This window comes from Stegodyphus dumicola, chromosome 3, assembly GCF_044657685.1.
Source record: "Stegodyphus dumicola isolate Sdum_Otavi_A_Nest chromosome 3, ASM4465768v1".
NCBI lineage: Eukaryota > Metazoa > Arthropoda > Arachnida > Araneae > Eresidae > Stegodyphus > Stegodyphus dumicola.
In genome coordinates, this window is record NC_140770.1 from 89,694,398 (window position 1) to 89,715,486 (window position 21,089).

The 21,089-nt window shown below is 34.8% G+C and overlaps 1 protein-coding gene across 3 annotated transcripts in view; it reads left to right on the plus strand.

Annotated features, from left to right (window-relative positions):
- Nucleotides 1-21,089, plus strand: part of LOC118185639 (uncharacterized) — a 669,417-nt gene that overhangs the window by 614,063 nt on the left and 34,265 nt on the right. For all 3 annotated transcript variants that reach the window (XM_085813050.1, XM_085813052.1, XM_085813051.1), the window contains 6 exons: nucleotides 439-635; nucleotides 9,350-9,397; nucleotides 10,597-10,704; nucleotides 11,446-11,475; nucleotides 11,640-11,844; nucleotides 19,451-19,528. In XM_085813050.1, coding sequence (XP_085669176.1) covers nucleotides 439-635; nucleotides 9,350-9,397; nucleotides 10,597-10,704; nucleotides 11,446-11,475; nucleotides 11,640-11,844; nucleotides 19,451-19,528 — 666 coding nt within the window. The remainder of the gene's footprint in view (nucleotides 1-438; nucleotides 636-9,349; nucleotides 9,398-10,596; nucleotides 10,705-11,445; nucleotides 11,476-11,639; nucleotides 11,845-19,450; nucleotides 19,529-21,089) is intronic.

Genomic DNA, 21,089 nt, shown 5'->3' on the forward strand with positions numbered 1-21,089 from the left:
TAATCGCCAAAGTCCCGACGAGTCCGGATTAAAAACTTTTGACTGTATTAATGCAATGCTGACTATAAATATACAAGATTTTTCACATATTCATCATTTTGAATTTTATCATTTATCCTCTGCATTTATCAATATGTAGGTGTATTTTAAATATCTGCAATATGTGATTAAAACCTTTATGAGTGGATTTTGTATTTTGAATCCCTTCAAAGGTTCATGCTAACTATTTCAGTAATAATGATGGCATGTGGCAATGCATTTTCTTGTTATATCTCTTACTTAAATTGCAACATTTCATTTATTAAACCATAAACTTAATAAGTATTAACTTACTTATACATTAATTATTATTACTTAAAATATTAATAAAATAATTTTATATGGTTATCCAATTATTATGAAAAATGAAAGTTATTTTAATCCCCACTTGTTTTATAGGTCAAGATCTTCTGCGGCGAGACCTGGATGCCAGGTTTCTAGCCTCTCAAGACCGTTCAATCAACGTCCCTCCTCCTCCGTACTTGCGTGCGGAGATGCACCAGCATCAACATCAACACACACACATGCATCAACACAGTCCTTTTCTGCCTCCTCCAATCGGAAGTTCTCTTCTTCCTCCATCAGCTGCTCATTTGGTAATTTGAACAATTATATTCCTTTTATTATTAAAAATGCAACAGAATTATGATAAACTACTTTCCTTAGAGATAACAATTGTGTAGATTAGAGAATTTTGCATTTCCTTACTTCAGACATATGGTAGGAGAGTTGGCTGCTATAACCTTGGGCATGGGTTTAAATCTTGTAGAAAGTGTGGATGTTTGTAAGTGTAGAATATCTTTTCAGCATGGGGTTACTTAAAATACTGTCTAACCAAAAGTCCTCTCAAAAACTAAAAAAATCCTTCGATCCATTCCCTGGGGTATTCTCTATAAAACTGTATAAAAGCGAGCAAAAATCACATTATCACCTATGAAGTGGCAGTGCGATGACAGATGTCCATTTACTGTTTACCATGATGAATTCTTGAACCTGATCAGGATACTCTTGGCTAAGGAGGATAAGCAACAACAATAGACAATTTTACAGATTGTAGGCAAAGCCTTTCTGAATTTTGTTTTTCTCATTTTTTCATGAAATGCGATATCTTTGCACATAAGTAACTACCAGAACATAGCCATATTTTAAGATTTATTGAATGAAAATGTAAAAAAATTCTCATATTTCTTAAATACAGTTAATTGTTACAAAGAAAATAATGTCATCCCTCCTATATAGAAGAAAAGGGAGAGAAAAAGGAATGAATGAGAGGGAAATATTTTAGGGAAATGGAATAATCTAGTAAAAACATTTTTAATATTTTGTGTTAAAAAAACAATTATATATCCAACCAGTAAAATTACCTTCAAAGTAAATTTTCTGCTCTTAAGCTCAAGGGAAAAAAAAAAATACACTGTTTATAAAAACCTCTGATATGATATTTTTTGTAAATTTAAAAATTTTATCCTTAAATGAATTCCACTATTACATTTCATGCATGTGTAACTGGACTATAGAAAAAGGGGCAAAACTAAATATATAGATTTATTGGTATTATTATTTTGTGTTCTTTATTATGCTTACCACTTTAGCTACCAGATAGCACTTGTAAGTCTCCACAAGTGCTATTTTTATGAACTAAATTCACCACTGATATAAGCAAATTTGCTCAATATTCAAAATCTAAACAAAACTTTGAAAAGCATTTAAGTTGGAGCTCGATATCTGAAAAGTTGTGAATGAATAAATTCTTTACATGTATTATCTACATTAATTAATTTTAAAAGAAAGCTGAATATATGTATTCAAAAGAAGAGATTTATCTAAATAAAAAAATTGAAGAGATTCACTATCCATGAGATTGCTATGGCATTTAAAAAAATGCTGACTAATTGCAGTAATAAAATGAAGTTATTTCTTTAATCAAAATATCTTATAAATATAACATGTTTTTTATTTAAAAATTGCAGATTTGCACAAGAAAAAATTTTGCCATGTTAATTTTTTTTAAATTAAAATTAAATTTTTGCACATCCAAATTAACTGCAGATTACAAGCATTCATAGGTTAAGTGGTTGCAATTATCAAAATTCTACTGTACAAAAAATTAGTTATAAGTGATAGTAAAATTTTTGTACTTTGCATAAAATCTTTCAAAATTTCTTTAATTTCTGTATAAATATGTTTTAAAAACTGTCCAGAACCACAGCTAGGGTTTTTAGTGCCGGGGACAACTGAAGATTTATGCCTCCTCCTATTTTGCCAAGAATGGAAAATATTTCATTCTAAAATTCTATAATAATAATTTGACATACCCTTCATGATGCACCTGGGGACAGATGTCCCATCTTGCTCCTTCCCAGCTACATCACTGAATTTATCCCTTTTATTTTCATGATTTTGCAAAGGAATATGTGAAAAATCTTGTATATTTATAGTCAGCATTGCATTAATACAGTCAAAAGTCTTTAATCCGGACTCGTCGGGACTTTGGCGATTATCGATTTTTCCAGATTATAGATCATCAGTTTAAATCTGGTAAGATAGCATGCAGAAATTATAAAATTAAAAATATGAAACTGTAATTTATGAAATAAAGAGCAATTATGATCTATCAAAATTTACAAAATAAAAAAGCTTAATATTTATTTGTTTACTTTATTAAACATTTCTTGCAATGTGTGCATGAGCTGAATAAAATAAAAACATCTGCCCTGAAGATAAGGGTAGTGCTGACAGATCAACTTCCAGTTCATTGCATGCTGTGACGTTCCCCCGCCGGCAGAGCAGCGTGAAATTGATAAACAGATTTCGAAATGGTTGGAGAAACAAAGGATATGCCTTTATGCATTTTTTGCAGCAATTCCACTTTTTGTTTGATTGACATCGAAACATGCTTTCGCTTTGTAGATCCTTTGGGAGCTCCAGAATTGGAAATTCTTTTTGACATAATCAAAAGTTCAAGGTTACGTTTATAAAATTGCTCAAACAATCTGCAAAAAATAATAAGCCAGATCCAATTAGAAGATTAAAAACCAATGCAATCTGCAACTTGCGCAGAAAGTTTGTAGCTTTGAGGTCTGGATTATGGACGTCCGGATTAAAGACTTTTGACTGTATCTTCATACTGAACCATTCTCTCATTCAGCATCATAAATGTGCATTTAATTTATTTTTAAGTTGCACTTATGTTTAATGTAGATAAGGATATCATATTACAGTAAAAGCTCAACCATCCAGAAAGCTCAGGAAATGCCAAATTCCAGAAAATTATCATACAAAAAAATGCAGTTTACAGAAAAAAGCCAAATGAGTGAGAGAAAAAATTTTCAATCTACAATGAGTCGTTTTATTTGCTAGCAACTTGAATATCAAATTCTACATTTAAAGTATGTGAGGTGTCAAAATAAAAAAGCCATTCTTGGCATAAATGCTGAATCATCAGTGCCAGATTTACATATAAGTTGCACAAGCTGTTGCTTATGGCCCCCACTTTCTTGAGGCAACCCCCAAAAATTGTACCATATTCCATAAAAAAATTACTTATATCCCTCATAAAGGACACCCATATTTGGTGGTCGTGTGTGCTTAATGCATGATATAATTAAAGAAAATAAGAGTAGACAATCTCCTATAACAAAAAAATATATTAAATACTAAATTACAATTTAAATTACATTGCAGAGATCAACACAGAGCTCGGAACACAGTTCATGCTACCTTCGCGTACAGTTGTGTGACGAGAAGTCTGAGTGAGTAAAGATGTCGCTTTGCTGCTCCGATTAAGAACTGGATTTTACACGTGGCGCCATCTCATGAACAGAAGTTGAAGTATCTGTCGGAACGCCACAGTACTCCCCCCCAAGTACCATCGGTACGTTATAAGTACTTTGGGTTAAATTTAAGCTTTCTTCCAGATCTGGTAGTTTTAGGTTGCTCTTTTACGGGATGTAAGCTTTCTTCCGGGAGTGATGTTGATGAGGAAGTTGTTGGATCTTGCATTAGAAATGCTGGTTTGAGACGATCGATTCCAATCACTGATTGTTTGCCATTGCAGATGATGGTGAAATGTTTCGGTGTTCGTTTGACAACTTTGAATGGACCATCATATGAAGGTGTTAAAGTTGGCTTAATTGCATCGTTGCGCACGAATACGTGCGAAGATGTCTCAAGCGCAGGATGTACAAAATAGCTTGGCTGGTTATGCGAAGATGCTGGGGTTGGCGAGATATTGCTCATGGTCTCACGTAAACGTTGAAGGAATGTTGGAGGGTCGATAACTGGAGTAGATTCTGGGTGAAAGAATTCACCTGGCAGACGGAGGGTTGCACCATATAACATTTCAGCACAAGTGCTACCAATGTCTTCTTTGAATGCTGCGCGAAGACCAAGCATGACTAGGGGTAAGGCTTCTGTCCAGTGTGTGCTACTGTGGCACTTCAAACCTTGTTTGAGAGATCGGTGAAAGCGTTCCACCATCCCATTTCCAGATGGATGGTATGGTGTTGTGCGAATATGGCGAATGCCAAGAAGAAAGGTGAGGGATGCGAACAAGTGACATTGAAATTGTCGGCCTTGGTCAGTAGTGATGGTGGTAGGCATGCCAAATCTTGAAAGCCACTGGGAGATGAATGCTCGAGCTACAGTTTCAGCGGATATATTTTCAATAGGAATGGCTTCAGGCCATCTTGTGTACCGATCAATACAAGTGAGGAGGTAAGTGTAACCATTTGAAGGAGGCAATGGGCCAACCAAGTCCAAGTGCACATGATCAAAGCGTCTTGCTGGAAGGTTAAATTGTTGAATGGGGCTGTGAGTGTGACGGGATACTTTACACCGTTGACATCTAATACATGAACGAGTCCATTCTGTGATGTCTTGATTCATCGCTGGCCAGACAAATCTGTCTGCGATCAGCTTTTTGGTGGCACGGATTCCAGGATGTGCCAAATTGTGCAAGGCATTAAACACTTCACGTCTAAAATTGACAGGAATATAGGGACGTATTCTATTGTTCTCTATGTCACAGTAAATTTTAAGCGTTGGATCAATGTGCAGCGGTTGTAACTGAAGGGAGGTTTGTGGATTTGAGATTAGGTTCTTGAGTTCCTCATCATGCAATTGAGCTTTTGCAATTTCAGAGAAATCTGGGGTAGTGAGGTTGATATTGTTTACCCGAGACAAGGCATCAGCGACACAATTATCAGTACCAGAGACATATCTGATATCTGTACTAAACTGGGCGATGAAATCCAGATGTCGAAGCTGACGAGGAGAACATGCGTCAGAGTTTTTTCTAAAAGCGAAGGTTAATGGTCGATGATCGGTGAAAATGATGAAGTCGTGTCCTTCCAAGTTGTGCCGGAAGTATTTAACAGCACAGTACACAGCAAGTAGCTCTCTGTCATATGTGCTGTATTTCCTTTCTGCAGTAGTGAGTTTTCTGGAAAAGAATGCCATTGGGGAAAGTCCTTTAGTGGTATGGGCTTGAAGCACTGCTCCTATGGCCGTGTCAGATGCATCTACCATTATAGAGAGCTGATCACTAGGTGAGTGATAAGAAAGTGTGGCTGCATTTGCCAGATCGTGTTTGCATTGCACGAATGCTGCAGATGCAGATTCAGTCCAAGGGACAGCTCGTTGATCGTTTTTTTTTGCTATTCTTCAGAAACTCATGTAGGCAGGCTTGTGTTTTTGCGGCATTTGGCAGAAAGCGTCGGTAGAAATTTAACATTGCTAGAAAACGCTTCAGTTCAGAGATGGTTTTGGGCTGAGGTAGGTCGTTAATTGCTTTGACTCTTTCCGGTAAAGGTTTGACTCCATTCAGGGTGATAAGACATCCAAGAAAGGAAACTGAGGGTTGACCAAGTACACATTTGGATGGATTTAGTTTTAATCCATGATCTTTAAGGCGAGTGAAAATCTGACGCAGATGTTTAAAATGTTCTTCCGCATCTGTAGATGCAACCAGGATATCATCAAAATATGGGATGCAGAAATCGAGACCAGACAGTACTTGGTGTATGAAACGCTGAAATGTTTGGCCAGCATTGCGAAGGCCAAATGGCATATATAAGTACTCAAAGAGACCAAATGGTGTAATCACTGCGGTCTTAGGCACATCTTCAGCATGCACTGGGATCTGATGATATGCTCTGGCAAGATCGAGGGTAGAAAATATGTTTGTTCCATGAAAAAGATGGGTACAGTCTTGGATATGTGGGACTGGATATCTGTCAGGGACTGTGACGGCATTAAGTCGACGATAATCTCCACAAGGCCGCCAGTCACCATTAGACTTTTTAACCATGTGAAGTGGACTGGCCCATGGACTTTTAGATGGGCGAATGGTTCCCTGTGCTAGCATGAATTCAAATTCTTTGCGAGCAGCTTTTAGCATTTCTGGAGAAAGACGACGAGGCTTGGAAAATACAGGTGGGCCATGTGTTTCAATGTGATGATACACTTCTAGCTGATGAGTATGCTGCCCTGATTTGGATGGGTTTAAAATGTCAGAGAATTCTGCTAATAACCGATGAAACCGTGTGCTGCCCGATAAAACACTTATGTTGGTAGGTACATTCGATATGTGAGAAGCTTGGCCCTGTGATATCAGCTGAGTTGTAGCATCAATTAAGCAATTATTCTTGACATCCACTAGAAGGTGGAAATGTGTCAAGAAGTTGACACCAATAATTGCTTGAGTTACATCCGCAATAATAAAAGGCCAGTTGAAAGTCCGGCGCAAGTTTAAATCAAGTGTCAATAGTTTGGTGCCGTAGGTTGCAATTTGGGTACCATTGGCTGCATACAGTACAAGTTTATTAAGTTGGTGAGCATTTGTTTTAGTTCTCGGGAGCACTGATATGTCAGCTCCAGTATCTACTAGAAAACATAACTGAGTTGAACGATCAGCCAGTACTATTCTGTCGATGTGGCGGACATTCTGTTGGCCAGCAGAAGACCGCCCATTTAGTTTCCCGCTTGTACAAAAGTGCATGGAGGGGCACACTTGCGAGCCGAAATTCATATGATAAAAACATATGCCACTTGTGGGATCTTTGTACTGCGTTCGAGTATTGTGACGAGATCGACTCCTGCTTCGGGCACGAAATTTATTACGTGGGCCCTGATTTGATCGATTGTATCTCCGTGAAGCATGAAGACTTGTAGAGAGTTCAGATACTTTTTTGGTCAATTCAGCCACTTGTTGTTCGAGGGATGAACTGGAAGGTGCAGCATTAGCAGCACTGACATAAGCTGGAATAACAAGTTCATTAATTTTGTCAGCCATTGCTGCTAAACAGGTTAGATCTTCATTGGAAGCAGCAAGAATTATTTGTATGTTATTAGGGAGACGCGAAAGCCATAGTGACTTCAACAAGTCGTCACTAAAATGGCTTCCTGCCAGATCACGCATTCGTGACAGCAAGTGTGAAGGTCGCTGATCTCCAAGTTCAAGTCCTTGTAGTAAAGTACGTATTTTTGAAGATCCACTTTCTGAATAGATTTCAATGAGCCGCTGTTTCAGTTTGGAGTATTTATCACAATCAGGTGGTTTGAGAATTAAGTCATGCACTGAATTCAGAATATCAGACTCAATTGCTGCAACTACATGGTTGAATTTTGTAGAATCTTCACTAATGCGAGCGATAGAAAATTGTGCTTCGATCTGAGCGAACCACAATGAAGGATTATTTTTCCAGAAAGGCGGTGGCTTCACCGCAACACGTGTGATTTGTGGCTCTGGTGGAATATCGTCGGGCATACTGATAGATAATTTTCACTTTAAATAATAAACACTTAACAGCACAAGTATTGTAGCAAGATGATACACTATTGATATTTTGCCATAACAATAAATATTTTAACCATGCAGAAAAAATTTACGTAACGATACACACACAAATAATACAGGGTCAGCAATTACACACACAAATAATATTTTACCGAAATGCATTTGAAAAGAAACCCCTATTTGAGAAAAAATGATGCGTTAATTTTGTATTGCGCAGGCACAAAATCACCACTTCACACTGCTAAGGCACTTTCGAAGGAAAAAGGAAATCACTCCTGTAGCACATGGGAAAACAATTCACTACTTTCGAACACTGAGAAAAGAATTTTGCCGTAGCACGTTGCAGAAAAATTACTGATGTAGCACATTTAGCGAAAATCACTATTGTATCACATTTATCACAAAAGTTGAATGATCGAGGAATTATTGCACGACGGCGAAGTCAGCAGAACGGAACAAATCACATTGATGATTTGCTGAAGCTCCTTGCGATAGTATGCACGACTTTGAAAAAAACACAAGCAATATATATCAATACATCTAGAAATAATTGAAGGGGTACGTTGTAGCATACGTTTAATGTCCATATTCGTTGTTATTTTTAGTCAGTTCTTCAGAATGCCTTGGATGCACGTGGCTTAGGGTCGTTGAAAATCCATTGTCAGTAGCGTGCTCAGTCAAAAGGTCACCACTTTTGGTGGTTGTGTGTGCTTAATGCATGATATAATTAAAGAAAATAAGAGTAGACAATCTCCTATAACAAAAAAATATATTAAATACTAAATTACAATTTAAATTACATTGCAGAGATCAACACAGAGCTCGGAACACAGTTCATGCTACCTTCGTGTACAGTTGTGTGACGAGAAGTCTGAGTGAGTAAAGATGTCGCTTTGCTGCTCCGATTAAGAACTGGATTTTACACGTGGCGCCATCTCATGAATAGAAGTTGAAGTATCTGTCGGAATGCCACACACATTTCAAATAGCTTAGTATCTTGTGAAATCTAAATCCAATCCTGTGAATCGCACTCGGTTACGAAATTCATCGACCATGAAAACTGGTGGAGATAGTCAGACTTGCCCGATGTACTGTGGCAGAAGTTTGACGGAACAAATCACTCTTTTATTTAGTTAGGTAATCAAGATAATTATAGGCAGTTAATTATGTGCATTAAGTTGCGGCATAACATATAAAGAACTTAAATCAGTTGTCATAATTTTTTACCTAATTTATTCCATTGATGACAGATCTCAGATTTTATTCATATTTTTTAAATGCGATTGATGTCAAACATCCATTATTGGTGCTAAATTGCACTGTTTGGCAACATTTTTTGTTTGATTCAAATTGTACTCCCTGATTTTATGTTAAAAAAAAAGAGATAGCTTCTAAAATTTGAAAATAATTTGTTTACTGTTATTCCAGATAGTTGGGCATTTACTGCATAAGCATTTTATTTTTATATGCTTTTCTTTCTATGAAATGACATTTCCTGTTTCCTTTCAATAGTATGACAAGTTTCCGAAAGTTGATTCAAGCTTCTATGGTCGAAATGCAGTAAGTATGCATTGTATCTATATCTTTGTCCTTGTGAAATAGTGCTTATAAAATGTAAAGTTTATAGAGCATATTGTGATATAAAACTTTAATGTGTTCATGAGGCATTTAGAACATTGTTTATTATTGATGTAATAAAAAATATTTTTTGAAACACTGTTGTTATATACATCCATAAAAGGATATTGTGAGGAACTAGATTTGTTGTGCCATATAGTTGCACCATCTTGGTAGGTGAGTTATAGTTAGTGCTATGTAGTGGCATCAGAACTGTAGCTAATCACAAAGCTGGTATTTCTTATACCATTACAAATATCTGACTTTGGGACTGAACTCTGGACCCAAGATTGTAATGGACTTTAAACCAAGATTGTAATTCTGTGCTTCAATATTTCTTAGCTAGTCACTACAAACTAAGGACAGTGTATGTGATTCAAACTGTTTCTTTGGAGCTTTCTTCCTCCCTGCACTCTGCAATGTATCAGGCATGTTTTGATGCTTCCTCAGTTCACTGGCACCTAATGATCCCTAATGCCATCTCATTTCATGTTACATCTTTGATGGTCTATGCTCATCTCAGTTTATATGAACAATATATTGAAGCTCAGGCCACATACACACTTTTTGAAATACTTGTGCCATCAAACATGCTGTTATCTGCCGTTAGCTGACTGAAGTTACAGGTGCATTTCCAAGATATAAGGCTACACATATATATCTGTGTATGGATCTCAGTTATTCATGAAAAAGGTATTAGGCATGTTTTAATACCAATTGCTAAAGTAGTTCTGTGTGAACTAAAAGGTCTGTTACTACTGTTAATAGTGAACTATGGACCTTTTAATTCACACAGAACTACTTCAGCAACTGATATGCCATAATAAGCTATCATGAAAGCCTATTTAATAAATTGCTACAGTATGCTTGAATGTTGATTACAGTAAACATTAGATGTGCATTAATAATTTTGATAGCATCCAGACAGCATTGTTTCAAAAATATATCACAAAAGTATAATTGTTTTTGATTTTGATCATCTATATGTACAATAACCCTGAGAAAAAGCATCCTATAAAAATATTTTAAAAGATTAAAAAAATTATAGCAATATTAATTATGTAAAAATCATTTAAGTTGTTATTATGTAGTAAGTATTAAAATAATTATTATGTTTCATAAGCTATTCTTAATACTTTTAGCTGGGATTGCCTGCATATCCATTATCACCTCTTCTTGCTCCAGGCTCTGCAACAGCTACTCCAACTCCTTTTGCCCCACCTGGACACTTAGCAGCTTTTCAGCCAAAGGTTTCTGAAATTATATAAAATAGTTTTTCTCATCAAATGCCATTAGACATGCTTTTTTTAGAAAAAAATATACTTTATAAAAACTGATCATGGAAAGAAACACTATTTCTTTAAGGAACGTAGACATATATAACATTTCTTTTGTTGAATATGATATTTTCCATTAAGGATAATAATCATTTAACTATCATTGTGGTTTTATATGCAATGTGTTAAATGCACATAAAATTCCAAGTACTTGAGATTTGAGAAATCTAGTCATTGTAACTTAAAAAGCCTAAAGGTCAAATTTGATTATTCTTCAATCAATTTCCATATCATTATATTAACCTGAAAATTATGTTATTTACTAAATAGTAAACTGCCATTTCATCTAATTATATATGATTTTTTATGTTTCTTTCCTTACTGTGAATTTGGTATTTGTTTTTATCACTATATCTTTTTTTTAAATTTAATAATACTCTTATCTTAAAACATAAACTTCATTAGAGCTTCTCTATTATAATTTTTCGGTTAACTATATGACTTTTTCTCTAATAAAATAATCAAAAGCTAAGCTAGTATTTAATTATTTCATGGCACATGATAAAAGTCATTTTTTAAATATTTTTCATTTAATAAGTGTTATATAATATATATATATATAATCACATTAAAAAACATTTCTATCATATTCTTTTAAACATTTTTTAATATTTTTGTGCAGATAACATCTTAATTATATATATTTCTTTTCAGATCTCATCTTTAGTGAAAGCAAAAACCATGGTAAATATGAGTTCATTACATTGTAAAAAATAATTTTTAAAAATTTTAATTCTTTCCAAAATTTACCAGAATTTGATATTTTTTAACATTAAGAAAAAGCATAAACTATTAAAGCACATTGAGCCATAAAATAATGTTATGGTATCATCTCTTTTTTATTGCAGAAGTCTGGGCGATGGTGTGCAATGCATGTCAGAATCTCTTGGGAAATCTATCACCACCAACAGAAGCAGCAAGCAGATTCTCAGAAGAGTGGTAATGGCACTTCAAAAGCTGTCTCAGATCTTCTGCGTCCTCCAAATCATTTATTTGGCTCTATACCTAGGCCTCATGAATTAGGCTTTTCATCACCTTTGTTAGGGGCTGCTGGTACGTTCTGAATCTTGATTTATTATGTATCATTTTTTTACAAAAGCAGTTGTTTAACATAATAGCTTATAATTTAGCATAATTAAAAATAAAAAACCATAGTTTTAGATGCCATTTATTAATTAGAAATTAACTGTTTGTTTAACTGTTATGTTTTCTGCTAAAACATTTAAGAGAAATATAATTTAATATATCTATATATTTAGTTACACAGTGTTTCCTCAGAAGATGATAAATTAATACAGTACAAAGTCCGTAATCCGGACGTCCATTATCCCGAATGATCTGTAATCCGGATCTCAAAGCCACAAACTTTTTTTTTTGTATGCTTTACGCATGTGCGTAACACATTATGCGAGCATAATGCATATCAAGAACTTAATCATAATCGGACTTAAAACTGGCACTGTGCCAAGCATCGCAGGCAAGCAAAGTAATTGTAAATCAGAACTAAGAGGGGATTGCCGTAGTTGACATCTCGCATACATGTGTATGCGAGGATGATATTTTCTGTTTACGTATGCGCGTAATGCATTACACACATGCGTAAATGTCTATGTTAAATTTCTAGAACAATGGCAAGACTTTTTGAAATTTTTTAGTATAAAATTTGCTGTGTAGAGCATCGCAAGATTGTGGGAGGATGTCTCCAGATACGTTAAAAAATGCTTGGCATAATTTATGGCCAGCTACCATATTTCATGCTTAGGAGGATGAAGATGATAGCCGCGAATATGAAGGTTTGTGGACATATCGAACTAAAGGTGAAATTTTCCAGTTGTTGGATTTTGTAAAGAAATGTGGAGAAGCGGTAATAAATGAAGATGATGTAACAGAAGTTTTTCATTAATTAAGACACAATAACACGCCGAATAAATACTAATTCAGAAGTCAAACAACAAAAATCAGCGTTAATTTACAAAATTTTCACAGGACTAGTTTCGATGGTTTTACCGAACCATCATCTTCAGCTGCAAAACCGCAAATGAACAAGATAGGAAATAATGTTTAGATAAGATAAAAAAGCCTGGACAAGAATAAGCAAGTGGCGCCATCTGTTGGCGAAACCAGAACTAAAACATAATTTCTCTAAAAGCCGAAGGCAAATTTGGATTGGAATTAGGATCGTTAACTAGAACAGAAAGATTTTTATGAATGTGAAATGCCTCTAGAAAATCCAGTTCTCCAATGGAAGATGTTTTTTGAATAATTTTGGCAGCAGAAAAATTGAAAGTGTGATTTTCGGACCAACAATGTTGAGCAACAGAAGACTTCTGTGTTTCCTTTTTTCTAACATATGCCTCATGTTCTTTGACGCGAAATTTTAAGGCTCTCTTAGTTTGGCCAATGTAAATTAAACCGCACTGGCAAGGAATCCTATAAATACCCCAGGAATTCATATCCGGAATGGGCTCCTTGAGTATAGAAGTTGGAATTTTATTCATGGGAGAGTAAACAACCCGAAAGTTAAATTTCTGCAAAATATGTGCAACTTTATAGCTAATTGATGGAAAGAAGGGAATGACAACAGAATTTTTATAATCTCCTAAAATAAGAGTGTGGCTTTTAGTGTGTTGAGATGAGAATTTTTTAACTGCTTGATTAATAATGTTGGGTGAAAAGCCCCTGTCAATAGCTATTGCTTTTAAATAATTTAGTTCTTCATCAAGGGCTAGTTTTGAGGAGCAAACTTGAAGAGCACGGAAAACATAGGAATAAAATGAAGCTAACTTTTGTTTAGTCGGATGACATGATTTAAAGTGTGGTGGAAGGCAAACCGATGAAGGTTTACGGTAAACTGTAGTACTGAAGTTGGATGTGTTACGTGTGACCAGAATGTCGAGAAACGGAAGAGAATTGCAAGTCTCAAGTTCAAAAGTGAACTGAATAGCAGGATCAATAGAATTCATTGTTGAAAGAACTCTATTTAAATCATCTTTATTACCTTCAAACAGGGTAAAATTATCGTCTACGTAGCGGAACCATGCCGGGAAGTTTAAAGTTTCAAACAATTTTGATTCATAATAATGCATGTAGATATCAGCCAGGATGGGACTGAGGGGGCTTCCCATGGCTAATCCCTCAGTTTGCTTGTAATATTTATTTTGGAAAACAAAATGTGTTTGTTTCAAACAGAGTTGAGTGAGAGAAATTAGCTCATCGATTTCGATGCAAGAGAAATGAAATTCGCGAAGTCTGGTTTCTAGACATCTTAATGCACCCTCCACTGGGACATTGGTGAATAATGATTTTACATCAAAAGAAACCATGAGTAAATTACGAGGAGAAATGTTTTTAACCTTTTTTACAAACTCTATTGAATTTTTTATGGTGTAAATGTTATTGTCTAATAGAGTGGAAAATCTAGAAACTAAATATTTAGCTAATGGATACGACGCAGTACCTAAATTTGATACAATAGGGCGGAAAGGAATACCACATTTATGAATTTTGGGAAGAGCATATAATCTGGCACAATTCGCAACAGATGGGATAAGCGAATGTTTTAAGTTGCTTGAAATGATTTGCGAAGATTTGATCGCAGTTTTTATTTTGGATAAGTCCGAAGGTGAAGGATCTTTAGGGATCGGATTATATGGTCCTTCGTTTAAGAGTTTAGTGACACCATCGATGTAAGTGTTCTTATCCATGACGACTATCTGGCCACCTTTGTCGGCCTTTGAAATGACAATATCCGGGTTAGAATGAATCTCGCGCATTGTAGCTCTTTCTCTCGCAGTTAGATTTGGTTTCAAAGGTTTATTATTGAATTTCACATTATGAGCGATAAGATGCCTAATCATTTCTTTCTGTGAATCTGAAACTTTACTGAACTTGAAAGCTTTTTCGATAGGAGCCAAAATCTTTGGAATCGAGGGTTTACAGGTTTGTGAGAAGTTAAAATTATATTTTAGAATTCTCTCTTGTTCTTCTGAAAGACTAACATTAGAAATATTAACTATTGGCTTGATGTTTACAATGGGAAGATTTTTTGAACTACTTGAACTGGAAGACTGTAAAAGAAGTTTTTCGAATTTAACTGCAAGGGTGTTTTTATGACGGTTAACTGCATTCTCCGTTCTAGACCAAGACTTTTGTTCAAAGGCAGTGAATTTTGGATATGTTTTAGCGAGTTCCAGATAAAACTTATAGAGTTCATGTTCAATTTTGGACAATTGTTGACGTGTATCCCTTATCACGGACCGAAGTAAGGCAAGTTTGCAATTTAACAGAATTCTTGAAACGCGACTCGAAGGTTTTTGATTAGATTTGATTTGAATAAAATTGGGGATCAATTTTTTACATTTACATTTAAGTAAAAAGTCAAGATGATTCAGGAATTTTTGCCGTTTCAGGCGTAATTTAGTGAAACGATTAACGGATGAAGGCATGATAAACAATGCAGAAAAATCAAACTAAATTAACTGAGCAATAATAAAGTACACACAAAATAGCAGAAAAATCCCTCACTGAAATGAATAGAAAACAAAATGTTTGTAAGCAAAATGCATGAAATCAGACAAGCAAAGCACAATATCCATAAACATAACTTGAAAATTGCAAAAATGTACTCACCGAAACTCCTACAATCACAAAATGGCGGCCACACCACGTGCAAAAAAGAAAGCAAAATGTAAGCCTGTTTGGGGCTTCTATAATTAAGACACAATAACACGCCGAATAAATACTAATTCAGAAGTCAAACAACAAAAATCAGCGTTAATTTACAAAATTTTCACAGGACTAGTTTCGATGGTTTTACCGAACCATCATCTTCAGCTGCAAAACCGCAAATGAACAAGATAGGAAATAATGTTTAGATAAGATAAAAAAGCCTGGACAAGAATAAGCAAGTGGCGCCATCTGTTGGCGAAACCAGAACTAAAACATAATTTCTCTAAAAGCCGAAGGCAAATTTGGATTGGAATTAGGATCGTTAACTAGAACAGAAAGATTTTTATGAATGTGAAATGCCTCTAGAAAATCCAGTTCTCCAATGGAAGATGTTTTTTGAATAATTTTGGCAGCAGAAAAATTGAAAGTGTGATTTTCGGACCAACAATGTTGAGCAACAGAGGACTTCTGTGTTTCCTTTTTTCTAACATATGCCTCATGTTCTTTGACGCGAAATTTTAAGGCTCTCTTAGTTTGGCCAATGTAAATTAAACCGCACTGGCAAGGAATCCTATAAATACCCCAGGAATTCATATCCGGAATGGGCTCCTTGAGTATAGAAGTTGGAATTTTATTGATGGGAGAGTAAACAACCCGAAAGTTAAATTTCTGCAAAATATGTGCAACTTTATAGCTAATTGATGGAAAGAAGGGAATGACAACAGAATTTTTATAATCTCCTAAAATAAGAGTGTGGCTTTTAGTGTGTTGAGATGAGAATTTTTTAACTGCTTGATTAATAATGTTGGGTGAAAAGCCCCTGTCAATAGCTATTGCTTTTAAATAATTTAGTTCTTCATCAAGGGCTAGTTTTGAGGAGCAAACTTGAAGAGCACGGAAAACATAGGAATAAAATGAAGCTAACTTTTGTTTAGTCGGATGACATGATTTAAAGTGTGGTGGAAGGCAAACCGATGAAGGTTTACGGTAAACTGTAGTACTGAAGTTGGATGTGTTACCTGTGACCAGAATGTCGAGAAACGGAAGAGAATTGCAAGTCTCAAGTTCAAAAGTGAACTGAATAGCAGGATCAATAGAATTCATTGTTGAAAGAACTCTATTTAAATCATCTTTATTACCTTCAAACAGGGTAAAATTATCGTCTACGTAGCGGAACCATGCCGGGAAGTTTAAAGTTTCAAACAATTTTGATTCATAATAATGCATGTAGATATCAGCCAGGATGGGACTGAGGGGGCTTCCCATGGCTAATCCCTCAGTTTGCTTGTAATATTTATTTTGGAAAACAAAATGTGTTTGTTTCAAACAGAGTTGAGTGAGAGAAATTAGCTCATCGATTTCGATGCAAGAGAAATGAAATTCGCGAAGTCTGGTTTCTAGACATCTTAATGCACCCTCCACTGGGACATTGGTGAATAATGATTTTACATCAAAAGAAACCATGAGTAAATTACGAGGAGAAATGTTTTTAACCTTTTTTACAAACTCTATTGAATTTTTTATGGTGTAAATGTTATTGTCTAATAGAGTGGAAAATCTAGAAACTAAATATTTAGCTAATGGATACGACGCAGTACCTAAATTTGATATAATAGGGCAGAAAGGAATACCACATTTATGAATTTTGGGAAGAGCATATAATCTGGCACAATTCGCAACAGATGGGATAAGCGAATGTTTTAAGTTGCTTGAAATGATTTGCGAAGATTTGATCGCAGTTTTTATTTTGGATAAGTCCGAAGGTGAAGGATCTTTAGGGATCGGATTATATGGTCCTTCGTTTAAGAGTTTAGTGACACCATCGATGTAAGTGTTCTTATCCATGACGACTATCTGGCCACCTTTGTCGGCCTTTGAAATGACAATATCCGGGTTAGAATGAATCTCGCGCATTGTAGCTCTTTCTCTCGCAGTTAGATTTGGTTTCAAAGGTTTATTATTGAATTTCACATTATGAGCGATAAGATGCCTAATCATTTCTTTCTGTGAATCTGAAACTTTACTGAACTTAAAAGCTTTTTCGATAGGAGCCAAAATCTTTGGAATCGAGGGTTTACAGGTTTGTGAGAAGTTAAAATTATATTTTAGAATTCTCTCTTGTTCTTCTGAAAGACTAACATTAGAAATATTAACTATTGGCTTGATGTTTACAATGGGAAGATTTTTTGAACTACTTGAACTGGAAGACTGTAAAAGAAGTTTTTCGAATTTAACTGCAAGGGTGTTTTTATGACGGTTAACTGCATTCTCCGTTCTAGACCAAGACTTTTGTTCAAAGGCAGTGAATTTTGGATATGTTTTAGCGAGTTCCAGATGAAGCTTATAGAGTTCATGTTCAATTTTGGACAATTGTTGACGTGTATCCCTTATCACGGACCGAAGTAAGGCAAGTTTGCAATTTAACAGAATTCTTGAAACGCGACTCGAAGGTTTTTGATTAGATTTGATTTGAATAAAATTGGGGATCAATTTTTTACATTTACATTTAAGTAAAAAGTCAAGATGATTCAGGAATTTTTGCCGTTTCAGGCGTAATTTAGTGAAACGATTAACGGATGAAGGCATGATAAACAATGCAGAAAATCAAACTAAATTAACTGAGCAATAATAAAGTACACACAAAATAGCAGAAAAATCCCTCACTGAAATGAATAGAAAACAAAATGTTTGTAAGCAAAATGCATGAAATCAGACAAGCGAAGCACAATATCCAAATGTACAAAACATAAACATAACTTGAAAATTGCAAAAATGTACTCACCGAAACTCCTACAATCACAAAATGGCGGCCACACCACGTGCAAAAAAGAAAGCAAAATGTAAGCCTGTTTGGGGCTTCTATAATTAAGACACAATAACACGCCGAATAAATACTAATTCAGAAGTCAAACAACAAAAATCAGCGTTAATTTATAAAATTTTCACAGGACTAGTTTCGATGGTTTTACCGAACCATCATCTTCAGCTGCAAAACCGCAAATGAACAAGATAGGAAATAATGTTTAGATAAGATAAAAAAGCCTGGACAAGAATAAGCAAGTGGCGCCATCTGTTGGCGAAACCAGAACTAAAACATAATTTCTCTAAAAGCCGAAGGCAAATTTGGATTGGAATTAGGATCGTTAACTAGAACAGAAAGATTTTTATGAATGTGAAATGCCTCTAGAAAATCCAGTTCTCCAATGGAAGATGTTTTTTGAATAATTTTGGCAGCAGAAAAATTGAAAGTGTGATTTTCGGACCAACAATGTTGAGCAACAGAAGACTTCTGTGTTTCCTTTTTTCTAACATATGCCTCATGTTCTTTGACGCGAACTTCCGATTGAAGTTTTTCTTTTTGACGACAATGCCCCAATCATCAATCAATTAATGATTGGCGAAATCTGTAGTGTGGTTCTAGATCCAAACCGCTTCCGATAGTGAAGAAAGTTGATGCAGGCATCCGCTATGCATGCGCGTAAAGCGTTTACCCATGCGCGCTTCCGATAGTGAAAAAAGTAACAGAGAATGTTATTGAAAACGAAAAAATTTCGATTGACAAGTTAGCCGCTATTCTCGACACAGCAATTACAGGACTTGAACAGTGGAATTTTGTAACTCAACAAGAAATTATGTCTGTTTATAGAATTAAAGAAAAAGTATTAGCACAAAAAACGAAGCAACTTGAACAGCTTACATTGAAAGAAATGCTTAATAAAGTAAACAAATAAATATTAAGCTTTTTTTTTATTTTGATTCCCTTTAGATCATAATTGATCTTTATTTCATAAATTACGGTTTCATATTTTTAATTGTATAATTTCTCCATGCCTTCTTATCAGATTTAAATTGATGATCTATAATCCAGAAAAACCTCTAATTCGGAATCGCCGAAGTTCCGATTACGGACTTTGTACTGTATATATATTTTGGTCAAACAGTTTTTCCTTAAAAAATGAGCTATATGTTCACATAATTCTCACTATTTCAGCCTCAATTCATGGTCGGTCACCATATGATGTTACACCTCAACATCCAAGCTTTCTGGGACCTACGCCAGCACATCTTGGTATGCATATAGTACTTTTATCTCTGTCTCTCTTTCTTGGAGGGGGCCAGGGATTGAGAAATGCAATATTTTTAATTTGTTAATTTTGTTAGTTCAGTTAGTTCAGTTTAGCATTTAATCATAAGAATGTGCTTTATACATAAGTGCGTGTTTGCATGTATGTATGTGGGTCCATAGGTCCATATCAATATATATATATATATATATGGAAAGCACACCATATTTAAAAAAATGTAAGAAGTTTAGAACCTAATTCACAAAGACATGAAAGAAATTAAATCAAAACTTGTAAAATCTCAAAATTTCTCAGTAGAAAAATATCAACTAATAGTTTTTAATCCAAAAGAATTTCCAAAAACAATAGAAATATATAAAAGTAAAAAAATATGAAGCAGAATTCAATGAAAATCGGATTCAATGTTATCAAGAGCAGGTAGATCAGATTCAATTGAATCCCCCCCAGGAAACCCATTGCATTTATGTTCATCCAGGATTAGCCGATGAACCATCTTAAATAACTTAATTATAATAGTTCTTCCCAAAATTCTGAATCCCTCTCCAACATGACAGCTCTCCATTCAGGTGAAATAGAAATTTATAAAATCAATTCAATATGAAATAAATTCGATGTCCAAAAAGTAAATGAAAAATAGATGCTATATATTTATATGAAAATTCAAAACAAAATGCAATAATTTAACAGAGAATCATAATTTTTGAGCTCACCATTTTTAGAACAAAAGATAGCAATCCAAAAGGCAAGAGTAGATGCTAATGGTTGCTTTTTCTCTCTACAAGATCTCTTACCTTAGGAGCTACTCAGGTAATCTTCAACACAACTCCTATACTGGACTCCACCAGGTTACTGGAAAGTACTGCTCAAATGCAGTAGAAATCCAGTATAACCACAGAAGTATCCAAGTATCTAATGGTTGCTTGTTTGGCACCCATGGCGAAACAAACTAGCGATGGAAAGTTTGAAATCTTCCAGAAAGTGAATTTTCAGTTTTTAAATTTTGAAGAGCATTATTTTCATATTGCAAATGAGAAAATGAAAAGAAACAAGTGTTAGAAAAGAAAAAAATTTTCACATCATAGGCTTAGTTAAAAAAAAGTGCAGCACAAATATATATACAGTACAAAGTCCATAATCTGGACATCCATTATCCGGAATGATCTATAATCCGGACCTTAGAGCCACAAACTTTACGCATGCACGTAAAGAATGTGCATACATTACGCATGCGCCTAAAGCATACATTACATTTAATAACTGTATATATATTTTGGTTGTTGGCGCATGCATAATGTAAAGCATACATTACGCATGCACGTAATGTATGCTTTATGCATGCGTGCGTTGAAAGAAATGTTTAATAAAGTAAACAAATAAATATTAAGCCTCTTTTTTTTTTTTTTTTTTTTTTTTGTAAAATTTGATACTCTTTAGATCATAATTGCTCTTTATTTCATAAATTACGGTTTCATATCTTTAATTGTATAATTTCTGCATGCCATCCTACCAGATTTAAATTGATGATCTATAATCCGAAAAAAACCT